This window comes from Morone saxatilis, unplaced genomic scaffold, assembly GCF_004916995.1.
Source record: "Morone saxatilis isolate NCDOM2014 unplaced genomic scaffold, NCSU_SB_2.0 Contig9, whole genome shotgun sequence".
NCBI lineage: Eukaryota > Metazoa > Chordata > Actinopteri > Moronidae > Morone > Morone saxatilis.
Window position 1 is genome coordinate 17334872 of NW_023340268.1, and position 23275 is coordinate 17358146.

At 42.4% G+C, this 23275-nt stretch overlaps 1 protein-coding gene across 1 annotated transcript in view; it reads right to left on the minus strand.

The window, feature by feature from the left end:
* Positions 1-23275, minus strand: part of trioa (trio Rho guanine nucleotide exchange factor a) — a 68797-nt gene that overhangs the window by 29853 nt on the left and 15669 nt on the right. The window contains exons 2-10 of the mRNA XM_035680950.1: positions 21822-21872; positions 10438-10512; positions 7900-8014; positions 6048-6240; positions 3618-3722; positions 3117-3313; positions 2523-2772; positions 1610-1732; positions 904-1095 (exon numbers count right to left, since the gene is read on the minus strand). Coding sequence (XP_035536843.1) covers positions 904-1095; positions 1610-1732; positions 2523-2772; positions 3117-3313; positions 3618-3722; positions 6048-6240; positions 7900-8014; positions 10438-10512; positions 21822-21872 — 1301 coding nt within the window. The remainder of the gene's footprint in view (positions 1-903; positions 1096-1609; positions 1733-2522; positions 2773-3116; positions 3314-3617; positions 3723-6047; positions 6241-7899; positions 8015-10437; positions 10513-21821; positions 21873-23275) is intronic.

Below are 23275 nucleotides of genomic sequence, written 5' to 3' on the forward strand. Positions count from 1 at the left end.
TTGGCGTTATTAGCACCACGCTCTAACCATCTGAGCTAACCGGCCATGTTTTAATAACTAATTACTATTTCATTACTGCCTTTTAAACATCTCTCCCACGATACTTGGAATAAGATACATGAGTAGAACAAAGATTTAAAATTAGCTTCTCTGTATGTAGAGGAGAAAAGGTTGGGGTGAAACTCTGGAAAGCTCTGGGGAAAAATAGCTGCTTCTATTTCAGCTCACAAACATGAAAGGCTGGTCTGATGACGGCGATATTCCAGGTCGGAAAAAGTCGTACCACCCATGTTCCCCAGTTGGGATTTTATGCTTTTTCTGTCCATGAATCACTCCATAGTGGTCCGACTAATGAGCACAGACAGAAATAACAGCAGATAACAAATACTTTACCTACATTCTGTGTTTGTGTATGTAAATATATGTTAATACAACGCATATGTTAGGCTTTATAGACTTAACGAAGCCAAATGAGTATTTTACAACCCAGAAAGTCTGTGGGAATCCATTAAGATAGGGAAGGTCAACACCTCAGCTGCTTCCAAAGATACATCAATATCAGAATTAAACATGTATATTTTGTTTTAATTAACAAGCTTTAGATGTGCTGGTGGTTAGATTTTGTTACCTAGGGAGTGGGAAGAGTTTGTCTAGATTTTCTTTATGGTAAGCTAAGTTAACTAGCTGCTGGCTCTAACTTCATATTAGTCTACAGAGATGAGAAGTGTCCTTCTCAAAATGTTGAACTATTTCTTTGATGTCAGATCAATAGTGGGTTTTGTTAAATTACAAAAACTAAACTATTTCCTGAGATAAAACACAATAGTGTCTAAACAAAACTGAGGAGAGGTTGTTTTCAATTCATTGTTTCAATCATTTTTAGAGGTAAACAACCTGACTCACCTGGTCACATTTCTGATGGAAGCTGGCCGACATCTCCAACAGGGTGCTGCGTTCATCCAGTGCTGCGGCAAAGGCCTTCCACTCCTTCTCCAGCTGGCCTGAGATCTGCTTGATCTGCTGGGATGCGTAGTGACCAGACTCCAGCAGGCGGTTTCCCACTGACATGATGCGGTTGATATTAACATACACGTTCTGCACAGCAGGGCAGGGAGAGAGGGAAAGAGGTGGTTAAACAGAGGGGGTTGTGGGGAGATTAAGCAGCCACCATTGGATGAAAATGAAATGAAAAAAGAAATAGTAGACGGACGAGGTAGGCTTGAGGAAAGGGTAAATTAAGCACTGCGAGTAAAAGAGGAACAGAGACTGAGGCGAGGCCTATCGAATTATTGGTATCATTTCTCATCCGAGGACAGAAACTCTGCCGACTAGATTGATTCCTCGTCTCAACAGTTTCATAATGGTTACATAAGGCCGACTGTGGATAAAAAATAGGATTACTCAATACCTGGTTGTGCTGCTGCTAACACACAAAAAATATGCTAGTGCACACAAGCACAGGCTGGTCCAAACAAACACTCAAACACAGTACTAGAGGTTGACGCTAAGTGCAATAACTATATGATTATACAGCGCAGGGCATGGACTCGATAGTCCAAGTGGGCGGAAAAGCATTACCTCCTGCTGTGTGTTTATGTGTGTGTCTTACCATGCAGTTCATAGCGAAGTGGTTGTGCTGGGTTTGCAGCTCTACGGCGTGGGGGTGGTTGTTGCCAATCTCTGTGTAGCCTGCCAGGAACAAACCCTTGTTGTGCATGATCCAGTCAAACATCTGAGGCACGGGGGCAATGACAGAACAGACACATAGACCAAAAAGAAAATGTTAGCCAGCCAAATGAAAACATACACAAAAGGTACGGGATCATCATTAACTTTTACAGATCAGTGCAAGAGCAGGTAAAAACAAACAGCTGGCACTAAGCCGCGTGGGTAGACCTGAGTGTTGCTGCGGTGTGCAGATACTTGTCATCTTTCCAGGCCTGAATACAGAGAAATGGACTGCCTCTATTAAGAGTATCCTCTCAGGCTCTCCAAGAGAACAACTCGTGGCCTGTGGTGTCCTAGCAACAAGCTCCTACTACTGCAGTGTATCCAAGACTGCAGCTCTTTCTGTTGCTGCAACCTGCTATTTTATTCTACTCACTCAAACATGGATCTCTGAATTTTCTGCCTGTCTCTTTCTATTTTGTGCCGCAGCTGTCATCACCTGAACTGTCAGGGTGGCAGCCAGAGTTGGTGGCCTTGTGCCTGCATAAACTATCTTCCATCTCCCTGGCTGCTACCCTGGGATGTGGTGGAGGGAGATGCCATTTAGTTTTTACCTACTGTTTTATTTGTGAAATGAAGTTCAAGCCGCTGTTTAAGGGCCAAAATAAAAAAGGACATGACTTCATGAGCTGCCGCATATACAGTACAAATCAATGCTTCTCTGTGGGTGTAATTAAGTTTTTGTTTGTATTGGCAGTTGTCTGCCCTACAGTGATCACCAGCTCTGGTTATAGATTACCACTACATTGCTGCTCATGCTGATTGACCCCCCCTGACTCCCGCCATCCACCGACCTTCTCTGCGTCCTGTTCGAACAGGCGGAGCTGGAAACACTGATCCAGCTGGAGCTTGCGGACATGCCAGGCCTGGTGGAGGTGCTGTCGGGTGGAGTGCAGTTTGTCCAGCAGCTGGGTGATCCGTGGCACCAGGCCCTGTGTGTCAGCGTTACACATCCCGCTGCTGCTACTGCTGCTGCCACCGCTGCCACCGCTTCCGCCATTACGGTTGGAGAAGGACTCGCTGCTCTGGATTCGCTGGAGCAACCTGGAGATGGATTTAAAGTATTTTAATATCATGCTTATGATTTGCTAGAATTGTTTTACTGAACAAAGCTTTGCATTTGTGTGAAATGTGGTATATGAGAAATGGTCACTTGACTAGCACAGACAGCAGAAGTAAGTGTAATGTTACATTTGCAGTGATTGGATTCTTGCTGACTGTAGAAGAGTATTAAAGGTCCAGTGTGAAGGATTTGGTGGCATCTAGCAATGTATTTGCAGATTGCAACTCGAAGAAATTTTACAGAAACATTCGGACACAACCCACACAATAAAGGCTTATGATGGCCTTTATGATGCGACACCACTAAAGTGTTTCTGTGTGCTTACCTCTGGCCCTCAGTGTCCAGCTCTTCTATCGGGGCTTTTATGACTTTCTTCTTCAACGTGGCATGTTCTTCTATCATCCGCCTGGCTCCTTCCAGATCTTGGGGGAAGTCTTTCCTTGACACTGTTTCTTGCATCTCCTCTAGTCGAGCCAGCATCTGGGTGGCGTGACCAGAGAACTCCTCAAACGCCACGCGGACCTGAACAAAAACACAGCAAAACATCCAAGTAAGGGACAGTAAACTTATGAATGTGACTGTTTACCATCTACTCACAACTAAATGAAGCATGCGGCTTATAATGAGGCTCATATTACTCCTATTACAGCCAGGACTACTACTGTCCATTTTTAATACGAGTCATCCACTTTTCCCATGTTCTGCTTATTTACAGGACTTCTGTACCTACTATATACTGTAGCCATTGGGGGTTTTAGGGATTTTAAGATAGATTTTCCGATCAGGCAGACAGGCCTGAGTGACAGGATCAGTGGGCCAACCTCACCTCTATCCACTCCTCATGGTTGTAGTCCAGGCTGCCGTCAAAGTCTGCCGTCAGTTGGGAGGGGTCGACGACCTTCGTCAGGCCCTCTAGTGACACCATGGTGGTCTAGGGACCAAAGATGGAAGACAAGTAGTCGAGAGAGAAAGAGAGATTGAAGGGGGTTTAGGTGGATTTTGGGTTAAATTCAGTTCAAAATGCTTCTAATCTCTCCTACTACTGCATTTCTTTGCTGCATTTTTGTGCTGTTGAAAATTTTACATTACCAACCTCTCGTTCCTAAAACATACCAAAACAGGATTTTTTAATGACAGTGCAGTTGCAGAGATGTTATTTGTGGAGAAAATGTAATTAATAACTTAATACATCGATGACATGTCGCCCATCTTATCCTCTTTAACCTGCCAATTCAACACTGTAGCTTCACAACGCCATATGAATCTAAAAAACGGCAAAAAACACTGTCCTTTGTGACTTCTAAACTTAGAAATGAGTTTTAAGTGTTTCATTCTCTTTGATCTCCCCTGGTTGTCCTTCGCTGTAGAGCTAAGTGAAATTCAAATCCTCTCCTCACAACAACTGCATATTACAATATCAGTTTCAGAGATACAGCAAGGAAATGTCTCCCTGTTTGGTTTCAGTGCCTCTGTGTTTCTGCTAAGCCACCTCCGCACAACACCCCCACACACATGGCCAGAGATGGATGGAGACAGAACGATAGCTAGATAGCTTTGTGTAGGCCAAACAATGCAGAAACACTCTGTTGTCCTTGGGTAAAAAAGCATGATGGCTCTTGCCAGGGGAAAATACTGATACTGCTATGTTCACTATTGTTGTTCATGTTAATTGATTTGTACTCTGTTGAATAGTGAGAGGGAGAATCAGACAGGGCTGCTGGGTACAGTACCCCCCCGCCTCCAACAGTACCACGTAATTTATAAACAATTAGAATCGAGGTTGCAGGCGTCTCTCTGCACTTCGGCTAACTGCTTCCTTTCTTTCAGTCTCAATTCACCACGAAGGAGAGAGGACAGAGAGAGTAATGTCCTACCCCCTACTCTAGTTTTCATTTTACCAAACCAGGAGAAAATATTCAATCACACACACTTGCTGTTACAGTAACACACAATACACTGGAAGTAGCAGACCAGTTCAATCAGGTTTGGACTACTGTAGTCCTAGAAACAGTCATCACAACCTTTAGAAATCTTAATAAATGTACTGTATGTAGTGATGCACGAAGGCAGGCACACATACAGATACACATGCAGTGAGTCCAATCAATGCCTGTGTGGCATGGCAGGGCGGCTCATTGGTAACTGTAACCTGCCCTCTGGCATCTGCCTATTCTTCCCCCTAAAACAATCAATATGGTGTCATCAGACTACAGTGGAAGATATTGGAACATATCAGAAACACACTGTGCAGGAACCCAAGCACATACTGTCCAAAGAAACGACAAGACAGACAAGAAGCTGATCATTATTGTAGTAAGTAAGGTTCTTTTCAGATCAAACAGGAGGGCGGGCAGTCGTTAGCTAGTCCTCATTAGAGGTAATTTACTAAACAGGCTTCAAATCAGACGAAGGCATCTTCACAACTTCAAAAGCAGAAAAGCCGCACTGATTAACCCATGTAGTGGTATTTTCAGTGTTGTACCAGTATTTGTAAGAGCACACTGATGCACGATTTGGTGTCAGTTTATAACTATGAAACAGTCCGAGCGTAAAAATAAGCCTGTGAATATATCATTATATTAGCTGTGAAAATGTGTTTTAACGCATGACTGACAGCATCACAAACACTGCTCCTCGTGATCTGCTGTGTGCTGTTTTTGCATTGAATGTGAAGGATTTTTTTTCCCTCTGGTAGACAGCCGGCTGGTGATATACGCACCCAAAAGCAGCGGGGAGAGGAAAATAATGAAATGTGCTGACAATGAGCTGCTCAGCTGGCTACAGCGGTCGTTATAACAACTCTGCTGACAGAAAATTAGGGGAAAAATGACTTTTATAAGTCATTACTTTAAAATGGCAAATATAAAATGGAAGTACTTAATCTCTCTATATCTGGGCATTTTCAAAATCCACTCACAGCATGCTAAAAATATACTATAGCCAAGTCTGTCCTTAACTGAGCAGCATATAATTACATAATAGGAGTAATGTTGTTACAGTGCCAAGTGATGTAGAGCTTTGCCTATACAGCCTCACATCTCACCTGAAGCAGTTCCCATAATTCTCCTCTGGTTTAAACTTCAATGGCATAATTTGTCTATACGTTTGAGTCTATTGGTGTCATGCATGCTAATATATGATAATCCTAAATAAAACGGATTTTTACATTTTAATTAATATTTTACAGGTAAAAAATGTTTGCAAATAAAACATTTAAATAATCTGTTATTGTAAAGAATCTGACGGAACGTCCTACCTCAAACTCGAACTTGGAGCTGCCGAAGTTGGTCCTCTGCTTCTGCCAGAAGTTGTCTGGTTTGATGATGAGGGCGACGTGGATGCAGGATGGAAATGACTCCTGCAGGATCTTCAGCAGAGGCTTGATGCTGTCCCACTTGGAGCCGCGCATATCAACGATGACCGTGAAGCCATGTTTACACACCTCCTCGCTGAAATGGATGGAGGTCGGCGGGAGTGGGAGGAATTAAAAAGAAGAGAGGGAGGATGGGAGGGAGGGGCGGTGAGAGATTGGAGAGAGTATAATCCAGAGAGAGAGGAGACAGATGACAGGCGTGGGAAAGAATGAGAGAGGGATGGAGAGAAGAGAAAGATGAAAAGAGAAGAAGGCGATGGAGATTGAAAAAGGAAAAGTGGGGGGGGGGAATAATCAAAACAAACAGTAAGATGACGCACTTTCTATACTGTGAGAAGCCTACGCAGCAAACACCCACCCACCCACACACACACCCACACAGAAACCTGTGACGAATGAGTCACAAACGTGTGCATAAATATGAAAATACAAATCAGCACATTTGTGCATCAGCAACATCACATCCCTGTGGTGCTCCACTCTGGCCGACAATATCATCGCTTAACCTTACACTACAACCACACACCTGAAACTCACATCCGCAAGAATTATGTAAGACCTTACAAAAAATGTCTATTTGTCTTCATGATTTAAGGAGAAAACCGATTTTGTGGCTCGGTTAGCACCATTATTACTGCTACTTATTTCATTCAGCAAACCTGGACTGCTCCCTTTCCATTCGGTAATTCTACACATTTAGAAAACATCCCTCCATCCCTTCCTACATTTTTTTAGACTGCTCTGACAACTGTTATTGTATTATCCCTCTATTATTGCATCTCTAAATACCTCCATCCTTTACCAAACCTCTCCCTCTCCCCCTCTGGAACAGCCTGTCAGTAGATAGCCAGTGTGCAGCAGTGTGCAGATGTTGCCTTTCCCAAAATAGAACACCTTGGTCACCAAAAACCACACAGTTGAGAGAGATTATGAACATGACATGATGAAGTTGTGGTTACGAATGGACACAAAAAAGTAAAACAAAAAAAAATGTACAGTGAATTTACTTGGATTTTAAAGCGTACAGAGATAATGTGGTGACTTCAACAGAGATGAGAGCAGACGGTGAGAGGATGGGTGGATTAAGACGGATGGAGGGAGGAGGCGAGCGTAGCAGATTAAAGAGACAGAGGAGTAAACAGAGAGCTGGAGAGGAGAGATGTTTTTACCTGCGAGGCGAGGAGCTACTCGTCCACAGTAACTACTGCTGCTGCTGCTGCACTGCCTCGGCTACTGCGACACTTTGTTTTGCTTTCACACACACACACTCGCCCGCTCACACACACCTCCTCACACATGCGCACTCCGTCTCTCTCATCAGCTTTAATCCCCGCCTCCCCACCCCTGTCTCTCCCTATCTCTCCACTGCTTTCTCTGGTGATCTCTCCCTCCTTCCATCATTTGTTTTCTGCTATACATCCCTCTCCTAGCTCAGGCTTTCCCCTCTCAGCTTCTCACTGAGTCTCTAGAATGGATTTTTGGCTGTGAAAAAGCTGCGGCAAGCTAACTGGTCTTGAATTATTTCTCTCTCCATTCCGCCCTCACCCCTCACATGCTCATCTAGGCTCTCTCACGTGTTTCCTCGCAGAGCCTCATCCCACTTGCCCCTGGTGTTTGCTTCGTTTGGAGGCATCGCTTCTACTTCTCTTTCAATCAATGACAACACACACAGATACTAAACACACACAAACACACACACACACACACCACAGAGCAAATGTAATAAATGTGTAACCTGGGGATGCCGGCGAGGTAGGCGATCAGTCTCCTCAGGTCGTCTGTTCGTATTCTGTCGTGGTTGCTGCGTGATGGAAACGTTAACACCGGGCCACCGCGTCTGTCTCTGCCACCTGCGGCGATACACACACACACACACACACGCACGCACACAGAGGGATTCAGATTAGGGTAAAAACATGACAGAAGGTAGAGTCAATTTTCCATTTTATCCATTTTGGTACCAACGCAGTAATGCACAAACCTGCTATTAAGATCTGACAATTCATAGTGTTCTTTTAAACAGCAAATGCCTAAAAGCTATTCCAAATTACCAGACTGTCACTAATTTTGTCACTGAATCAGGAAAAATCTAAAACAGGCATCGTAGTAAGAAGTTAGCTAACCCAATAAATGAGTGATAGGTTTGAAAAATATGAGATGCTGAGCCTGCTTAATTAAATGCCTGTGCCAACAGATTAACAATTGATTTAAATCACTATTTGCTCTGCTAGAAACTCAAAACTAATGGAGCATTCTAATAATACAAGGCAGACACTGAGAAACCATAACACAGAACATTTTGGAGTCATCTAAAAAGACAAGAATCATTTGATCCATTCACAGATAAGAAAATGCTGCTTTATTTAAAATACAACATACACCAAGAGCTTTACTGTATGTTGCTGTATCCTTGTATATGTTTTTGTTAATAGAAATTCTTTATCTAATATATGTTTATCAGAGGTATTTTGACTGTTAAAAACCAAGAGCATCTTATCTTCATTATAGCACAAAATCACAATGTAAACAAGACTGATAATCTACAGCCATGTTAGGGGCCCTGTGAGGCTGAATTTTAATGTTAGTATGACAACACATGCTCTCAGTGACAATGTTAAAATGCTGATGTTTGGCAGCTATAATGTTTACCATTTCACCATTGAAGTCTGTTTCCTAATTAGCACTCAACACAAAGTACAGTTGAGGCCGATGATAATTAGTTTTGCAGATATTTTGTGATAAACTAAAGTGTTGAAATTGACATTTTGACCTGATGATGGCGGCAGATGAAAAGTCAGATTTATCCTGAGGACATGAATGTGCAATAGTTGAGATATCGGGATAAGTCAGGAGGTCTCCAAAGCCAGTAGGATTCATCCTCTGGGGATCAAGAATGTCTGTACAAGATGTAATGACAATCTGACTGATAGTTGTCAAGATATGCTGCCTCTAGAGCTGTGGCACTTGAATGGCTAAAAATGAGAAATACAGTATTTCTGCTTTCAAGAGCCTGATTCTAACTTTTTTATCTTGACATTTTAAGTGCTAGTTGGGTAACATTTGCTGTTAGCAGTATGAGACGGAATTATGAATCTGGTACTACAATAATAATAATAATAATAATAATAATAATAATAATAATTAGCTTCTAGTTCCTGACCAGTTTCAGCTTCAGAGAGCTGCTCCAATCACGTGGGAACTTGTAAACACAGGCTGACTGCGCTCAGCCCACAAATTTGTGAGTTCAGGCGGGTTGCTGTGCGCCTGTAGGCTCGCCCCGGCGGCTTAGAGGAGAAAATCAAACGCTCACGTGGCAAACAGGCAAACATGAGTGAGGGCGAACATGGCGATTTATTAAGGGGCCAGATTCGGAAAAAATAGGCTTAGCTCATTTACCCTCCTTTTCACCAGCTGCCCCCTCCTCTACCTCCCTCCCTCCTTCATTTCAAAGCCAATTACTCCGCAAGCAACTACTATGGGATGCGGTCATCTCCATGGCAACGGCGCCCTGTCTCTCCCTCTCTCAATTTCAGTGTGTTTGTCTGAGTCATCGTCCTCATCATTGTGTTTCTGCCTGTGACCTTCGCTGCACACACGGAGACAAGGAGACCAAAGAGAAGTGTGCGCGTGCACACACACACACACACACACACACACTACCTTATATTATACTTTGTTATTCCGTCTGATACTGCTGACATCTACTGTACGAGTGTTTTTCCACTGGCATTTGCATGCACATAGAAACATGTGATGGATGTGATGATACACACTCTCTCTGTCTCTCACACAGAATAATGTTTTTGTGTGTTGTACAAATAATCCTGCTGGATGTTCTTGGCAGTCTTTATCTCCAGTGCGGCCTCCTGTGAGTTTTCCCTGGCACGACTCGAGTGTGTGTGTGTGTGTGTGTGTGTGTGTGTGTGTGTGTGTGTGAGAGAGTGTCAGGTCAGACATTGGCTGATCTTACCCTTGTAGGGTGCAAAGACACAGCTGAAGCTCCTATTCTGTCGACTAAACAAGGATGTCAGTGTATTGTGGTAGTCTGTGTGTCTATATTCGTGTGAAGAAGGGTGACGGAGGAGAGAGAGAGAGAGAGAGGAGAGAGAAGAGAGAGAGAGAAGATGAGAGAGAGAGAGAGAGAGAGAGAGACGAGAGAGAGAGAGAGAGAGAGTCATGTTTCATTAGCTTGTCGACCCTGATCAGAAATCAGATCATCCGGGGTTGGTAACTTGTGAAACCAGACACACACAAACACACACATACATCTTACCTGATAAAAAGGCAACTTTTTCTTTGAGGATGGGAAGTACCTCCATTGCTCTCATCTCCTCATTTCTCCTGAAACCTGGATAGATAGAGAAAGGGAAAGGGAGGAGAAAAACAACAACAATGAGGTTTGAATGGGAAAAAAAAGCACGTCTCTGTTTCGTTTCACAGTCGTGGCATTTAAAGTTCTTTACTGGAGGGCAGATTGTTTGGGATCCAGCAGATTGTGTCCACTTGTAATCTGGAGATCTGCAACTTTTAAACACAGGGGATTGAGTCCTATTTCTGATTGCTTGCATCAGAAGGAAAAAGTCAGTAAGATTCACTCTCACTCTCACTCACACACACACATCACACAACATCACACACACCACACACACACACACACCACGCTGTGGTCGGAGAAACAGTAGTGGTGAGACAAAGTGAGGCCAAACTGAGGGGAAGTTCAAACAAAGAGCAGCTGTAACTCTTACTGTAACAGAGGTGAAACAGGGTAAGGAAACACTAAACGCCATAGGGCGCTTCAGTTCCCATCAACTGTCTTTAAAGCACATTAAAACACATCTACTGGCAAGTTTTCAATGGAGGAAAAAAACAAATCCTAACATCAGCATGCTAAAATGTTCACAATGACAATCGTAGTTTAATGTGTTAGGGTATGCTAATTAGATTTGGCTAATTAACAAGAATCACAAAGACTGATGGGAATGTTACTGAAACTCTGATGAGATGAGAGTAGATGAAAAGTCAGAGGATTAACAGTTATTCAAAGGGGCGGGCCGACCAACCAGGCATCCAACCAACCGACCAACTGGCACTGCCATCCACAGAGTCATTGCCTGAAATTATTACCCCATTTAACAATTTTTATAAACCTTATAAATCCTGGGCATCTGCAACTACATGTTTTCAATTTAAAATTGAGACATCTCAGCTTTCAAAATTTCCCTCCACCTTCTGTGCAAACCACAGTCAGTAGATTTTCTAAATGGCACTGTTAGAGGAGGCCAACAAGCTGTCGGCTGAGAAAAATGAATATAAATATAGTTACATTACCCATTTCAACTCTGTTTGCCTTTTCTTGGACTACTAATCTCTGACATTTTCCTATAAATAAATGTCTGCTAGTACTTGCTCGTATTCAATGATGAATCGCACACAAGAGTGGCTGAACCTTTAAAAACATTTTCTCAACACTGGCTCTCTAATAACGGTGGCTCTTTCTCGGAAAAATCCTCGTCACACAAGGACTGATGTGTTTTACATGCTGGTTTGTCTGGAATAAATGGAAGACCTGGATAGTTAGCATGAGAATTAATGCAAAAAAAAGAAAGAAAAAAAAAACCCTCACCGCAATGATCTGAACTATAAATTGACACCTTATGAATGTCAAATTGGGTCTCATGGGTGTGATGGTGCCAAAGATCTCCCTGCTGTGCTGCTAATATTCTGTCAGAAGTGGATTAATGGCTGTCAGGAGATATTCAATAAGTGAAAACCTGTTCAAACAACTCCTATATATAGACACACAATTCCCCTAAGTGATTAAAGTCACATCTCAACTTCAGTGCACACGGGCAGGTGGACAGAGCAGTCCCAGATTTTGTCCTTCAGACAGAGCAGAGGTGAGGTCTGTGTGACTGATGACCCAGACAAGACATTTTACCCATTATGAGGGTCATTACAAGAGTCTCATATTCTCTTGTTCTGTCTGTCTTTTGACAGTCTTCGTCCCACTGACTTTCTCCTCCTTTTCATCAACCTGGTTGTCAGAGCAACATTCCTGCTCCGTTTTCTTTATCAGAAGCCTCCATGAAGTGACATGTGTAGCATGCTTAACAGAAATCAGATGGAAACGATCTTCTCTTTGAGGTACATGTGTCGTGTAGTGAATGTGTATGCTTAAAACTATTTAGAAAACAGAAAGATACATTATAAGTATAGATGCACTGATTGGAAAAGTCTAAAGCCAATATTGATGTTTAGAATGGCAATTTGGCCGATGGCAGTATTTTATTGTCGTTATTCGCCTTTCTGTGCCAGGGAAACAAAGAAATATACAAAGAGTAGTCAAAGATGACTATTTCTACAATATCTGAGTTGGAAATAATTAACACAACATTTAACCAGTGCAAAATTGATGTGAAACAACAGATAAACATCTGCCACTGCTGATGTCAGTCAAGATATAGGCCGATATTGATGTTCTGCCGATATATCGGTGCATCCCTAATTATAAGTCCACAGTGTGCTATAGTGTGGTGGTGAATGAGTATAAGACACACACACACACACATTGTTAGCATGTATTACATAATGAGTACAATGTAAACGGAAGGAGTGATCTCTCTGTTCTACCATTGTTATGATGCACGCACACACCCCTCTAAGGCACTCGTAGTGAATTGTACTCCAGTCTCTGCTCTCAGCGTGTCGTCGTATTTATGACTGTATGCTAATGAGATGCTAATTCTTTTCCGCCACCGAAGGGGATGGATGAGAATCAGGACTTGTCTCTATTTTTACTCTTTTTTTCCCTCCTCTCATTTATCTCCCGACTTCCCTCAGGGTGCCACAAAAAACAAATTAACATGATCAACTACATTTCCCACTGTGCTCCTGTGGAGAGTGAGCTTGTAGTTTATAGATGATGCATGAGAGGCGGTTGATGCAGACAGAGGGCTCTCGCTCTGCCTCTATTTCTAGGGACCACACACGGACCAGATTTCACTCTCCGTGGTGAGAGCAGAGGTGTCAAATTAGACTGCAACTAATAATTAGTTTTATTATTGATGAGTGTATAATTTGTTTTTTGCTTAATCATTAGCCAATATGAAATGTCTGACCAACAATTCAAAGCGTAAAGATCGTCAATTTATAGTAATATAAAATTCAGCAAACACTCACATTTGAAAAGCTGTAACTAGTAATTCTCTAACAGCTTTGACTGACTGAAAATGGTTCAAACAATGAATTGAGTCATTTTCTGCTGATTTACTTATCAATTAATTGACTGTTTAAAATTGTGTACCATGGAGGGAAAATAGTATTCTGCTTTTCATTTCAAACAAATATTATAAAGTAATTGACAAATCACCTACTGTACAAACAGAACCCTGCAGACTGTGGGTTACCTTCAAGAAATCCCTGATATAAAAGTTTTGTTGTTGCAACATAAACCCCGAAGCACCTACCTGTGTTTCGGACAAATGACTGTGCATTAATACAGACAACATATTTAAAAACTGAGATGTAGAAAAGAAGCATATCTATGGAAACAAAAGTTATAGCCACCACTGTGGAATTACACAAACTGGAATCTTAAAAGGCCAGCCACCAAACATATAGTTGATTATTCAGTTAGTCTATTGACAAACAATTCAGCAACTTTTTATAAGTGATCAACTTATGTGAATGGGAGCATTTTCTGCTTATCTTTGTCATATGTGATAGAAAAGTTAATATCTTTGGATTTTGGGATGTTGGTTGGACTGAAACTGAAGACATCACTTTGGGTTTCAGGAAATTGTGATTGGTGTTTTCCTTTTACATTTTATAGACAAAATTTAAAAAAATTAAATAAAGAAATAATTGGCAGATTAACTGATAATCGAAATATTCAGTAGTTCCACGGGTTCATTTTGTCCAACCAACAGAAAAAATGTAAAATCAAAAATCTTTGCTTTTGTATATAAAACAGAGAAAAGCGTGGCATGTGAGAAGCTGGAAGCCGAGAATGTGTGACAATTTTCATGACAAATAAACAAAAAAACATTGCTGAGTTGCTTTTTCTGACGATCGACTTATCAGTTCATCAACTTTACAGCTCATCATTAATAATTACAGCTCTACACACTCTCCTGCAGGAGCCAGTAATGAATGCAATATTCCAATATAGCAAAAGCTAACCGCGCATTTAATTTTTATTTTTTGCATTTTACATTTCACATCCTGCTATGCTGTAGTCACAGTATAATGTTAATGTTAGGGTTAGGGTTACGTATTTAGGGTAGTAATGTCTCCACCATTGCTGTGTGACCCTAAGAGTGTGGGTACTGAGGGTGAAAGGCAACATGCACAGAAATGGACAAATCAGCATCTTTTTACCGTGGAGTGATTCATCTTCTAAAGCAAAGACAATCTTTGATGTTTCCCACCAACTTGTCTGATTGGCTGGCTGGCTGCCATCAAGCAGCAGGATAATCAAAGGTCAATGAAAAACCTAATGTTGACAAGATGACAAGCAGAAAACCACTATGTGTAAGTGAGTGTGTGTAGAGGGAGGCCGTACATACAGTGAGTGCTTTGTAGCTCTGTGTGAATTCACTACTGTACGGTCAAATTTAACGGTCACTGGATTCAAGTCTGCCCAGATACACATCGTCCTCTGTAAACACCCCAAAACACACACTCACACAAACTTTTAACCCACAAAACCTCTCCCTTCTTCCAAACACCCTCCTTTTCCTCCTCTTTGCTCAGACTGAGAGAGAAATCGCTCCATACGTACAATCCAATAACTATCTGAAAGGTCAAATCCTTGGATATACTGTTAGATGTCATCAATCTGTTCGGGGCCTTCCAGTAACATTATTTCTTTCCTTTAAGCTCCTTCATCGACTTCTACTTCAGGTCGTGATTTCCTACATCTTCCAAAATGTCTTTCAACGAGCTCCAGAAAGGGGCAGGGATCTTGCAACTGCTGGTTGATGGTAAACTTAATGTTGGGGCATATTCACTTCTCTACACAATCGCTACAATTATTACTTATTACCCAATGATTATAGTTCATTACCTAGAGCGTTAAAACATTTTAAAACACACTGTACAAGCTCCAGTAGAGGTTTTTAACTGTGTTAAAGTATTTTTTTAGGGCTGGAATTCCTTTTCTACCAACCACAAAAGGTAAGTTTAACCACACAGACACATCACTTCCCTGTGCTCTGCAGTGCTGTGGGACAGGAGAAAGTGGCACAGCAGCTAAATATAGAGTGGCCAGGTCACACTCACACACACACACAGAACAAGGAGGATGGATGAGGTGCAAAAAATAAATGAAAACAAAGAAGTGGATAAGGAAAAGAATAACAACAAACATATGTTGTAACTGGGCAGAGAGAGGGGTGTGTGGAGGAAGGGGTCAGTATGGAATGAAGGAGAGAAAGTGAGCAAGAGTGAGAAAGAGTAAAGGCAGAATGGGAACGGGTGAGAAATGACAGGTGGACAGACAAACGGAGTAATGACAGACCAAACAGTCACAGTCAAACACAATCCATCCTTGAAAGAACTTGATGTTAAATTCACTCCCATCAGGGTGACTGAAGGATCAGAAGGAAGAGTAGAAGAAAGAGAGGAGGGTGATGACCTCGTGGTAGATGTATAATTGCCACACTCCCATGCACCCACCACCAGAGCATTGTACCTGTCAGTTGGATGAGGGCGGAGCCTGTCTGGGCGTACCGCCACTTGTGATTGGTTGCCCAGCAAGTCATGCTAGATAATTCTTCCACAAATTGTAAAAAATAAATAGAAATATATCCATAAATCGCTGAGGATTTGGCAGTTTGCAGATGGGGGAAACACAGACCATCAGCTAATGATAGACTGACGGGCCGATGTGCTGAAGGGGTCCCAATCCACTGTGGGCACAGTCGGAGCAGCTGAGGCTAATCCTGGGATTCCTGAGGGGAGATATTCCAATCCAGCAGACAACCCAAACCGCCCATTTCGGTGTCGTCTACACGTCCACACGGAAAAGCTGGTGCAAACATTTCCAAGTAGAAACACAGCTATCAGTGTAGTGGTGCATGGATGCACAGTGTGCACCTCATGTGGCATTAGGTGAGCTGCTAATCTGCCTGTCTTGTGGAAAGGCAGGTTCCTGGAGGTAATCCTTAATGTGTAGGAGGGGCAATGATTAGAATATGCCTGCACGGCATTTATGCACCTTGAGAAGCTGCTTAGCATCAGGAGGTAGACTTGACACTGATGCCTAACATTGCAGGAGAGGGTTGGATAAAACATCACGTACACATCACAGTCTCTCCAGTGGAGCCACCAGCATTAGACTGTGGTTGTACTGGACAGCTTACACTTCTGTATGTGTCTACATGTATTAATGTGCAGTAAATCACCCCAGAACACATCGCAAAGTTTAAAAGGTACACATGAATATGTGGGTTCACTTGAGCACCTGTGAACCTGTTTAAGTGCTGAGGCCTGAGCATAATTAAAGCCTGAGAAGCTGCAGTTGCTCACAACTCATTATCTTCTAGTGATTCCCATTGTCATCATTGAGACATAATTAATAGTGCACACTTTTGTTTTAGGAACTGTAATTGTAATCCTGAAAGAACAATTCATGTTGTTATGAAAGTATATAATACCTGTTAACTGACTTTGCTTAGTTCCTTTCCTTGCTTATGAGACTAGGCTTTGCAATTATTCGATTAATCAATTGACAGAAAATGAATTAACTGTCTTGATGATCGATTACAACTTTCCAGTTTCTTCAAATGATGATTTCACTTGTTTTATATATCACTGTAAAGCAACTATTTTTGGTCAGGCAATACAAGAAACATCACCTTCAACATTTTATACACAAAACAATTAATTGATTGCAAAAATATAAGAGACTATCTATAATTTGGCTTGCAGAACTAATAATGCTGAAACCATGGATCATTACCAGATAAGCAAAAGAGAGCTAAAGAAAGACGATCACAAAGACAATCCAACTTAGTGCTAAAATAATGCTGTGACACGACAAAACCATATATATCTTAGGAAAACAGCATCATTGAATGATTGTATTAGCACAACTGGCATAAATAAATAACAGACCAGAACAAGTATCTGCAACCATAGCCATGCTGGGTCTTTAGAGTTTCCCACACATGACAATAAGAAGCCCACCCGGGTAAATGAGGTCATCCAAACAGTCTGTTTGTTAAATTAAAAGTAAATAACAAGTAGTCAATGTTTACCCTCCCAACTGACAAACAGTGGGAAATACCAGAATAATGTAATTTAATGATATTTTACATTTTATTTGAATTCAATTAGCCATTAGCTACAGCTGACAGAGTTATTACCTTGTTGATGATGTCTACAAGAATTCAGAGTCCATTGCCAAGCCTTAAATTCCCAAGAAGAATTTACTCTCCAAAATCTGGGGTGAACGGTATTTTCCATAAGACAAAAATGCACCATTAACTACAGTGAGTGTTTCCTGGGTCACTGATCCTGTGTGAAGTGAGTAGTGGGGAAACGCATTAACCATTGATACGGCTACACCCCTCATTGAGAAAGGGCAAGAGATGAGAGGCAAATGCCAGAAATGTTCATCATGCATTGCTGTATGGAAACCACCACAACACCAGTCATCATTCCAGGTCAGGGCTGTTACTGGGTCGTGTGTGTGTGTCAGAATATGTCAACACCTCAGAGGCTTGAGACTTGAGACTTGTAGGGGCCTCCGAGAGGTCAAGTGGGCATTAAGCTGACTGATGCAACAAAGCAATTCACTCGACAACAACACTACAAAACTGCCCCAGAGACATTGAGACAAATATCTCAGGGAGGGGTCAGTGTGTGTGTGTGTTTCTGTGTTTAAAAAAAAAGCCAGAATGCAACAGCTGCCCGGACCAGGACAGATGGGACGGGTGGTACAGTCAGTACGCAGAGGGAGGGGGAAAACTTGCTTACATACCACAAAAAGAGCACACACACTCACAGCATCTTCCATATCTGATTAAAGAGCAGTCTCATACAGGCGTAATCTCATAATGGCTCCTCGGCAGCTGACTTGGCCCCGCCGTTGTTTAAGCCAGCTGTTGTGGGTCAAGAGAAACCAAAACCGTGCACATGTGTGCGCATCCATGCATAATTGCGGACTTCCCACATTCACAGCATGCCAAGAATTCCTTGCTGCGGGATGTGTGGGGAATGGCAGGAATTCCTTGAGGCTGAGGGAGGGGACAGGAATAGGGCGTCCATGACCTGGACCCGTGACCTACATCCTGATCAGATGCTCTGGGAAGCCGGGTTAGAAAGAAAAGAGATACTGGCCAATGCAGTTTTATTTGACTGCATGCTTATTTTATTCATGAATGTTTCACTGTGGGAAACTGTTAAACGGAGTTAATTTGATTTTGACACTTTATATTGATTTCACTCAAGTATGCATGAACATGTTTTACTTTTGCCACGGTCTAAATGATGTTTCAGAGGCATCTCGCTCTTCGTCGTTCTTGCCGCGGCTCAATGCACGCTCCTTTAACCTAGGGAAATCAAAAGCTTGACAGTTACCTCCTTATGATTGCTGAGCCATGATTAGATAATCCCTACAGGGGGAGGGGGTTTAACGAACGGTCAAATTATTGCTGACCTGGATGCATTTTACTACATAAATAAATGATGTACTACTGTCTCCAAATATGTCAGGAAGTTAGCTCAGTGTGTCTACTTTTGCAGTCATTACACATCCTACTAAATAGAGATTAGCAGAAGGTGACACATTTCCTGCGTTTGAAACAGTGACTGGCACACAAATGATGTTAGGAGAAAGAAGATATTTTATTCTCTTATTGTGTTTCCTTCTTTGACTTACTCTCTTGCGAATATTCTCATCTCCTTCACTTTTTTTGTTCGACTTGATTTTCCATCTCGTCTCTTCAGCTTTTTTGTGCTTTGTGTTTTTATTCAAAGCCAGCAACACTGTCTTATTCATCTCCCCCTGTCTGCACTGCCACCAGCCTACTGTATTTCTAACTGGCAGCTGTCAACCCGAGCTGCACAGGAGGCTGCTGGATGGCGATGAAACAAGAGGGGCTGATCTGATTGGCTGTTGTGATCGGACACAGCTGTGCTCCTCTAACAATGCATTTACTGTTAGTACTGCTGGCACTGGCTATGCCACTGTACACACACAAACAAGTGGGTAACTAGTTAACAAGAACGAACGTGGAATTGCCTCCTATTGTTTGATCTGGTTATTGAGCAATATGTACCCATGTATTTAGCAGTTTCAGTAATTCATAAATATTCAGAGCTCACACCTCAGTATTTTAGTCTTAATGGGGTAGGAAAGCGTGCACTGCACTATGGAAAACTAAAACTCCGCTAGCTTTTTTTTTTTTTACAGCCTGATACTCCTAAACTTGTTGAGCAAAATCCTCTTTGACACCACTGGAATGATTTCTCTGGCCAGCCCTCTGATCTGATTCGAGACAGACAGCGTGGACCAAAAAGGTGCAATTTTTAAAAGAGATATTTCTGTAGCACTTATTTCATGCTGCATTGAAAATCAGGCCCCGTTGATGAATACGGGGTATCATTATGTAGAAACACCAAGCTGACAGCGTAAGCGATTAAGCAGCACAGCCTGGCTGTTTGTTTCCAGTCCACTCCACTCAGACTCTCCATGTCCTGCCCCATTTTCCTCTTTTTGTCCCCAAATCTGAGTTTTGGCCTGGGAGAGAGAGTGAGAGAGAGAGAGAGAGCGCACCATCTTTCCTTTACCTCCGCCTTTTTTTCTGTTCTCTCCATCCGTCCAGACCTCTAATAGCAGGGTATGCTAACCGAGCGAGAAACAGGCCAGGGTTACCCCAGCGACCCAAACACAGCAGGGGAGGAGGGGAGAGGGAGGAGGAAGGAGCGAGGAAAGAAAGACAGAGAGGTGAAAGAGAAAAGACGGCTTGTTATTGGTGCCAAGAGTTCTTTCGCCCGGGTCTTTTAATGCCACCTGATCTCATTCTGACAAACCGTGACGAGACAGAGAAAAAGGTTTTTGTATATATAAATATATAAAAATACATTTTATATTTATTTAAATCTGGCACTACTATGATAGGGGGAAAAAAAAAATCACTGTTTTATTTTATAACTTTTTTTCAGTGTTGTGAATACTCACTACCAGTGAACAGTTTGACTCTGTAGTCTTGTTTTCAGCTGTTGACTCCTGCTGCAGTTCATTGTCAACAGCCAATTGCTGCAACCACTTTTCTGCTTCAGCTATTCCAATCTGCACAAATACGCCATCTGGAGGTGACTGTGAAATGAAAATTCAGCTTGCAGAATGCAATTGATTACTGAAGATTTACACGAATTCAATTCAATAATAAATTCTATTTCAACCAGAGAGACAGAGAGAGCGAAAGAGACAGTGATGGAAACGCAGAAGCCAAGTGCAACGTTCCCTCCTTGCAAAGCACTCTTCAGCACATCTGTCAAGGTCCAAAGGCATTAACATTATTACATAACAGCACTGCTCTCCCCTCCCCTTGCAACCCACTCTTCCTCCGCCCAGTCAGACCAGTGGCCGAGGAGGCCAGGCCAGCAGATGGACAGGCCTAATCCTCCCCCCAACCCCACTAAACCAGGAAGTGAAAACTGGCGAGCAGCAGGAATCTTAAGAAAAACACTGCCCTGACAGTGTTTCACAGACAGGCCAAACAGTAGCAGTGAAGCCAAGTATTGTCTAGATATAATTGCATTCATGTTGATTTCATCGCCTTTTTCTGCAGGCACTAGAGCTGTCTCCATCAGGGCCCCTAGGCATCAGAGCAACCTGCCAACTCACTGTCCTCCTTTATATCTAGGGTTTGGGGCTTCTGATTCCACTGATAGTTTTGAACTAAACCTACTAAAAGTCAATCATTTGTCTGTGTCTTTTCAGAATAAAAAGCCTAGTCCGTGAAATGTTAAAAGTTCCCACTGAAGCACAGGGGAGTAATAATCTGAAATATCACAGCAGTCAAATGTCTCCTCAAAATGTCACATCAGACGCAGGCAGCAATGACTAGCAGATATCAACCTCAATATATGCAGGAACAAACAATCCTAACATACTGAGGAGAGTGGGTCACTTTGGGATGAGGGAATTAGGTGAATAAATCATAAGTGAAGGGGCAGCAGAAGCAACTGGAAATATCAAATCTAAAACTAATTGATTATGGACGGACAGAGGGCTGGAAAAAGCAGAGAGAACGAAAGCTACAGACATCGTCCATCCCAACTCATCATGGAAAGCCTGCTGTCGCTACGGAGACGGGTGCTAGACGCAGGTAGCCAATCACGGTGTGGGCTAATGTGTGATGGCGGGGGGAGAGAGCGGAAATGGAAGGGTGGAGAAGAGGAGGGAAGGGGAGTCAGGGTGATGTGAGAAATTATGGTGACAAAGACCTGTCTATGTTACTGGGAACACTGAAGTGTGTGGGAGCCATAGTAGATGACTGATAACTGAGGTGTGGTGTTGTGTAAGTGTGTGTGTGTGTGTGTGTGTGTGTGTGTACGTGCGTGTGTGTGTCTATGACAAAAACAGACATAGCGAGGAGAGAAAAACAGCTGCAAAACATTGTGTGTTGTTTATGTTTGTTTTACCTGCTATCTGACTCGATACATCTCCTTTTGGCTCTTTAGGGAGGGATCCATCTGTAGGAACACACACACAAAAATATTACAAACTCAGAAATAGAAATTACTGAGTCAAAATGTCAACAGCAAAAGGAACAAGGGAGATGAGGATGACTAGGAAACTACATCAAACGAGTAATGACATGTTGGCTTTTTCAACAAGCATGAAATAGGTTTGATTATAACGCTGTACAATTTATGGATCACTGTGCCAAAATAAGGCATTTTACATCTAAATTACCCAGCACTGGTCCCACCACTTTGCTGACACGGATGGTGGGACATCCAAAGCTAATATTTCAAAATAACATAATCAAAATGCCATGACAACTGCAAGCTAGGAGGAAACGTGGCTAAGAGTATGTTGTATGCTAAAAGCTCTGTGAGATTGTACTGTGGTGCTTTGAGCTAAATGCTAACATCAGCATGAAGACACGTTCACAATGACAATGTTAAGCACGTATAAGGTTTACCATCTTATCCACTTTTGTTCCGTGTTTCAGCGCGCTTTTGCCAATTAGCACTAAACGCGGAGAACAGCTGGGGTTGATGGGAATGGCATTCATTTTGCAGGTATTTAGTGATAAACTATTGTATTTACTAAAGTATTGGACAAATGAAAAATGTTGGCCTGATGCTGGTACGAGAAAATCATGAAAATCCATCCAATAGTTATTTATAGTTATTCCAAACCACAGAAAAGAAAAGCGCCTGTCATGTTGACTTTGCCATCAGCTCTGGTGTGGCTTAGAAGAAAGACTGGAAGTCTTTACACAGCCAGTCTTTGTGGTGATCTAATGTGCCACCACGTTGGTTATAGAAACTGCTGCATTTCTACATTTCTATAGCAAGAACTAAGAGAAGACGGTGCAGCTTGTCCAGCACAAACAGAGCTGACAGTTAACATCTGATGGATGGAAAACTCTTGGTCTCAGACGTCCCAGAAACACTGGGTTAATGAGAAATACAGTCTTAATTTACAGTCTTATACCAGAGTACCACCAATTTGATTCCCAGTTTTCCATGTTCTTAAACACCATGGTCTGCTTACACTGGACCAGTGCATGCAGGAAGGAGTCATCTTCTCATCACCCTATACCTCATGACCGAGCCCCACTGGTTTCTCAGCCAATACAACAATTGGCCCATTGATCCAGCCTATAGCCTGTGAGTGAGAGAGAGGCTGCTGCTGTGACTGAGGGGAAGATACAGTCAGTGTCATGTGCTGTCAACATGTAAACAGGCTGGACGCTCCACTGGCTGACTCAGTGACACATGCTCCCTCTGTTCTGACTCAGGCTTACGCCGTCCTGTTTAACCTTACAGACGGCTGCATTAAGGCAGAGAGAAGTGGGTGGTTGTACTGAATATAGGATCTGTACTGTCAGGTATTCAGCAGTTTGGACTTGGCGATATAGTTA